Consider the following 6,684-nt stretch of genomic DNA (forward strand, 5'->3'; position numbering starts at 1 on the left):
TTTCCCATTTAAACAAAGCTTGTGAAAATGTTATGTCCCAGTGCAGTAAACCATTTGTGTAACTTTTCTTTGCACCACAAATTCTATTTGTTTGACAACTAATCCTCAAGTTTTAGCTATGCTACAGTTTCCTTGAGCTTGTTAATTAACAGAAGATTCAGAATTACTTTGCTCCTTGTTATTTCCTCCAAATTTTGCAGTGAGTATCTCCTTCTAAATCACAGTTTCTGGCAAACACTTACATGACAAGTACGCAGTTAAAAATAAAATTTGGTAGATTTCAAAATGTTTTAAAATGCTTACGGATCACAATTCTTTCATGTAAAAACTGTCAGCTCTCTTATTTTCCCTATTCACTAATTCATAGGGCTATATAAAATATGTGTTGTCTTTCATTCTTGCCAATTCCTAATGTTTCATCTCTCTGAGCGTTAAACATTACCAATAGTTTTATTCATTAAAGGCTTAAGCTGCTAATTAGACCAGGTAGCTTTACTTTACCTACCAACTATTCCAGAAATAGCCATGTTTATTTTTTCCTCCCTTTTCAGTAACTTTTTAAAATACAATCTGAAGACTTATGGTTCTTTGTACCAAACTATTTCAAGTAGGAAGGAAAGCTGGAAGCATTATGTGTTAAACCCAAGAAACCCTGTTTCACATAATTTTAAACTAAGACTTTGCTTCTAGTTACTATATCCTGTTGCAACGATTTGCCAGGTAAAAAGTTACCTGCTAATAAAAATTGGGAGAGGGGGAGGGGAGCAGGTACAGAAGTGAATTAGCAAGATGGAGCCAAGATATTGCTATGAGCTAACCATGTTGCTCCCACTCCTTTTATCCTCAGTCATGCTCCTGAGAAACAGGTAACTTTGGAACCATCCTATTCAGAAGATTCAAGCTGACAATTTAATTACTACTTCCGATGTCCCCTTTTACACAACACCAAATACCATCTCGGTTCAACACTAAGCCTTTCAAAAAAGCACTTTTCCTCAGATACAATATCCATTTTTGGTGATTGTCCCATGCTTCGTATCAAATCTAAGATTCCTACTCTTGAGGTTCATAAGAACCCATCTCTCATCATTTTGATGAATCTGTCCTGTCTTTCAGAGACTGAGTCACAATAGCTTTCACATGGATGGGACATCATTTAGTCAGGCAGGCAAAAAGACTCAGTTGATTTTTAAAGAATCTCAAACATTTAATCAAAGTATAAAGCATTTGGACAAGGATAAAAGTTTATTTGCTTTTTTTTTTTTAAATTTTTTTTTGGTGGGGTGGGGGCAGGTTGAGGGTTTTTATTGACAATTTAACAGACAGGTGAGAATACCCAGTAGGTCTTTTCCATCTCACACCATTCAGTATTCCACCAACAGGTATTCTTTTATTACAATTACCTACTAGGATTACCTAGGACTATCTCCCATATCATTCCCCCACCCCTCCTTTTTTTTTTCTTTTCCTGTCTCCTATAAATAAGAAATAGCAAACTACAATGACAGAAGCGAACAGAAATACTTAATAGAAATGTTTCACCAATGTCAAGGGGCTATAGGTTGTTTTAACAAACTCTGAGTTTAGAATTCTAAAACAATACATGTATCAAAGGACAGCACAGTAACATTTTTTCATTCTGTATTTTGCATTGAATTAAAAGGTAAGAATCCCATGACTTCTTGCTTTTTAGTATAAAAATGTAAAAAAAAAAGTGTACAGTTTATCTTTGGCTAAAACAATTGTTTCTAGTGCTTGATTTTACCTTCAATACCAAGGCATTTCCTGATTTTGCTAGAAAGCTTGGTTGCACTTAACAGGCTGAGATTTTAAACCTAAGGTTGCCTTCTTGACTAAATACTGCAGGTAGATGGCGTTAAATAGATCATTAAAATATCCTGAATTTTAAGTATCATCTAAAACTCTCCTTCCCTCTCCAGTGCTCAGTAATATTACAGTTGCATTAGTTTTCTATTTATCAATGTCCTTCAGATTAGATTAAGCTTGTATTCCACAATGAAAACACCTGAAGTAAGTATTTAAAACATCGTTCTTTAGAAATCAAGGCAGAGAGGGAGCTCAGAGCTACTGTTTGTTCATCTTGGAATTCAGTCCAGATTCCACTACATTTATCTGAGTTACCTTTGCATAGAGAAATGTGGACACAAAATTGTAGAAGAAAAGAGAATTTACAAGACTCCAAATGCTTCCTTTGATAGATGAGGTTTTAACAACAGAACTCGAGCTAAGGTCTAGGAAGGTAAAGGAAAATGTAATACTACAAGGTTCTTTTTAAAGGGTCCATGAGATCTCATTCTTCTACAAGCCACCTTACCTGCACTCGTTTGTTTTTCCATAAGATACTGTAAGCCTCAAGAGAAAAGGGCAGGGGCCAATGATTAGTAACTAAAGTGATAATACACGAGCTCATTCTAGATGCAGCATGGAACTGGTCAGCACACCAAGTAGCGTTCAAGACACAAAAGCATGCAGAGAGAACGCAGTCCACGATCCAAGTCTTGGAGACACCAATGCAGTCCAGTCATCTCACTTACCTACCTGCCTGTACTGCAACAACAAATGAAATTTATCTGGTGAAACGTATTTATGCATCTTAGGCAACCATGAACACAATCCACCCCCAAAATACGTGAAAACTCAGATTTAGGTTCCTCCTGACTCCCACCACTGAACCCAATGTTTAGCTACAAAAATTTCTACTGCAAAGGGAAACATTTCTTAGTCGTCTTCTGTGTAACTCTGCATAAATCTGCGAGTCTCCAGCCACTGTATTTCCAAATTATCCTGACCATATACAAAGGATAAAAGAATAGTAAATGCATCTCTAAATGTTCTGTTCAGCTCCTTTTGGATCAAACAGCATTAATGGTAGAGAAGAACTAAAGCTACATTAAGTGTATGAACTGACATGGAAAACTGAGAAGGGTCCCGTTTAAGCTAGTTTCTCAGGGTTTCTATGACTGGTCCAAAACTGACAATCTGCAAGCCTACAATTTCTTTAGAAGCATTTTCTAGGGGAACTAGCAGGGACTAACACATTTCATAATGCAGTTTGGCCCCACTCATCCCCCATTAGCAACTACTGTGCTGGGAACCATATTTAATTTCAGTAGAAACATGGCCAAAGATGTTGAAAATGTACAGCAGTCACCTTCAAAAAAGCTTGAGAGAGCACTGAACTTTGTGGCCCTGTACTAAGCAACAAAGCTCAGAGATTCACCTTGAGAAAAACTGTTTAAGGCATGCTGGATCAAGAGACTCCTCAGGTATGCTGCTACATCTATAACCAAGATCAACAGCTAGGACACACAACACTTGAGCCTTCAGAGATCAATCTACACTTTTTATGTTTCTTTTTTTCTGTTTTTCACTGTCATACAGGACTCAAATCTTGCCCATGCCCACCCACTCCCTTTTTTCAGAGGATGCCATGACAGTGCCTTAGGTGGCACTCACCAAGACACCAAATGCTGCAGTAAAACAAGGGTCTCTCCCTCTCAAGCCTGGCCCAGCTGCAGCCACAACACTGCAAAGCAATCGCTGCATGCATTGTCCCCAAAAGCCATGCTGTGTTAAATGTGTGGAGGGAGATTTGCTGCACACAACTATCTCATGTGGTGTTTACAAGAGAAGGAAGAGGGGAGTAAGGTAAGAAGCGAGAAGGGAGAGAGAGACCTTCAGGTTCTTAAAGAGCAATACCCTCTCTAATTGGTTCAAGGCTTTGGGCTGTTCCCCACTACTTAGCTCCAGTTTGTTGAGGAGACATGAAGAGATCTGTGAAAGATAGGCAAATGCATGGTTTAAACAAAGCAAAATAAACCCAAAGAGAAGAATAACCTGGCAGAGTGCAAGGCTGTGGGGCAGATTCCTGGCATGCACAGCAAAGAGACAGTACAAGGTAACTGCGCAGATCAGACACAAGACAGAGCATCACTTAACCAAGCTGGGAGCAGCCATCACGTGATAAGGGTAGCCTTCCTAAATTCAAATTCACCTTCACTTTACACCTTCTGTACACAGATCATGACAATTTCTGATACCTGCAGTACATTAGCCTGATCTCCTTTAGCTTTCCTTAGGCCAGCCTAGCATCATCACAAATCTTGCCACTTTTCTCCCACAGCAAGGGAAACAAGCTGTCGTTAGGTTACTACAAAAGAAGTAAAGCCCCAAGCTAGTTTCAGATTCCTATAAGTAAACATTCAGTTTCTCAAAACACTGCTATAATGGCTCTGAAATGTACATTTACCCAACGTTGCCACTTTTCTCAACTAATTAAAAATAAAGCAGAATGGAAGTTCTTCCCATCCTGTTGCTTTCAACAACAGAATCCTGTACCTTTACTGACATTCTTTATATGAAGTATAAAGAATATATATGTATAGAAGTATACATGGAGTTCCTCAAGTGAGCCTCCCTCCACCTAAGAAATCATTACATCAGTAATCATGTAAGGTCACATTTACAGCATTTGCCAAACTGAATCCAGCTGCTAATAACCTCACTGTAAAGAGGGAGACAGTGGTGCTGAACGAACCTGGACCTTCCACCCTCAGAAAATTGTGTATTTAGGGAAAGGGAGAAAAAGAACAGTCTACTTTGATTTGGCTGCTAATAGAGATGGCATTGCCCATGTGAACTAAGGTTTTTGCTACAGAATGCTGCCCCTTCTAGAAGCCATCAAAGCTTTTTCTACAATAGCCCAATTTCATAATCCTTTCATGCTGTTTCACCAGCCTCAGAAAGTTTCCTTTGTACATAGGGAGAACTGGACAAATGCATCCCGAAAGCTCAGTATTAGACTTGTAGTGAATGAAGAAAGATGAGAAAGAAGCTGGTGAGAGAGCACAAGACAGAAAATGCTCAGATGACATCACCATCAGGTCCCGTAACTTGCTGAGATTTTCTAGCCCACAGCAGCTGATGGCTGTTCCCAGAATCCAGACTGACTTACTTAGGCAGCACTATCATTAACAAGATTCACTACTGGACTACGTGGGCTTAATCCCACAGAATTAATGAAGCTATGTCCATTTATGTGGTTAAACGTGCTCTTTCAGTGAACTAGGGACTTGCAGGGACAAAGAAACACAAGTGTGAAAACAAACAATATAGAGATGAGCGCAAGCCTGAGACAAGAGCAGAACAGCCAACACAGTGCTGAGTCTTACTTTCTTCATGTTCGTTCCCATGTAGCTTTTAGGCTCTTCTTTAAACTGAGGCAACCTGAAAGACAAAGAACAAGCCAAAATATATAAGCTTTCTTGGGCTAACAAGAAGGGGAAAAAACACACTGTTCTTTGCAGTCATGCTGCAGATACCAGAAAACCCAAATTAGGTTTTCTTCACAAAAAGAGCTGCTCTTAGTTTCTTTTCCTGCCAAAATCTGTTGGAGGAAAAAAAACAAGTATAGATGAGAGGTGCTCTGCATGCTATTACTGCTAATGGAAGTTTTGCTATATTGATTTTCATTGTTAATGGTCATATAAGTACAGTTTCTTTTCCTTCAGTGTATGTTTTCAGCAGTGGACTAATTAGATTGGTTCAAAACAGGTTTCTCCGATGCTGCTAAAAACAGCTGCTGAGCCAGAGTGTCATCCACACCAGGACTCTTGCAGCATACATGTTATTACTAGTCATGGCAACTCTTTTCATTAACTCTGTAGAAACCCCAGTAGTTATCCTCTATTCTGCATCATATAAACATAATTATGGTGCATAGCGGCTCTAAGTTGAAGTGGAACGCTTTGAGCTAAGCAGTCCCTGCCTCAGATGTAAAGGAGGTAGACTGCTCTCACCTGTGCAACCAAATCACAAATGCACACAGCTCTACAACTCTACACACCCTGCTCTCCCTTCTGTTCCTTTACTACGGTTCTATCTTTGCTTGCTGAAGGGATAAAAGGTTTGCAGGACAGCTTTGGCCATTTCTTTTTCTAGAAAGAAAGATGGCCAAACCACCCCTGCAGTTGCTGTCTCTGCCTTGCTTCTCTAGCCCAATGTCCACAGGCACAGATGGTGGCACGGTCTCCAAGCCTTATCAAGAGGGACAGCAGGGACGATACACAGTAAGTAATGAATAAGCACTAAGTAAGATTCACATATGCTTTCGGAGAAAAAGTAATGCAGTCTCTCCTCTTTGGAGAGATTGATTCTGACTCTGTCCCACATTCATCCAGCGCACTCCATGACACAGGGTGCAGAGGGAAAAAAAAACCCTGAGAACCCACTGGAACAGAGTGTGACAAGCTGCCAGTATTACTCCAATCCTTTCCTACTAAAAGTTATTTATATGTCTGCACATTTCCTTTTTACAATACCCAGAGAAAGTCTATGGATTACTTCACTACCTGGAGAAACAGTTTTGAAGTTAAGTAACTAACTTGAGTTTAAAAGAAGTAATCTTAATTACCTGAAGGGCGCTGAAAAGGACAGAACATTTGTCCAAGACGTATGACCTCAAGAGTTTAAAATTCTCTTTGATATGTGAGGTCAAAGCGCTCAGCTTGAAATCAACATGTGACTATTCAACACCATTTCTATTCTCTCTCCTGAAGAGAACTATATTTTTAGAGCCCTTTTTTCTTTTCTTTTTTTTTTTTTGAGAGAAGTTTGAATTCTTTTGTACTCAAACTCTTTCACTATCTTAAAGCTCTTCATTAC

General features: G+C 39.3%; 1 protein-coding gene across 1 annotated transcript in view; it reads right to left on the reverse strand.

Annotated features, from left to right (window-relative positions):
* The window catches only part of GBF1 (golgi brefeldin A resistant guanine nucleotide exchange factor 1), a 101,957-nt gene that overhangs the window by 31,619 nt on the left and 63,654 nt on the right, over positions 1 to 6,684 (reverse strand). Inside the window, exons 7-8 of the mRNA XM_009888831.1 lie at positions 5,193 to 5,247; positions 3,697 to 3,795 (exon numbers count right to left, since the gene is read on the reverse strand). Of these exons, the coding sequence (XP_009887133.1) occupies positions 3,697 to 3,795; positions 5,193 to 5,247 (154 nt within the window). The remainder of the gene's footprint in view (positions 1 to 3,696; positions 3,796 to 5,192; positions 5,248 to 6,684) is intronic.

Source organism: Charadrius vociferus, unplaced genomic scaffold (assembly GCF_000708025.1).
Source record: "Charadrius vociferus isolate BGI_N301 unplaced genomic scaffold, ASM70802v2 scaffold436, whole genome shotgun sequence".
Taxonomy (NCBI): Eukaryota; Metazoa; Chordata; class Aves; order Charadriiformes; family Charadriidae; genus Charadrius; species Charadrius vociferus.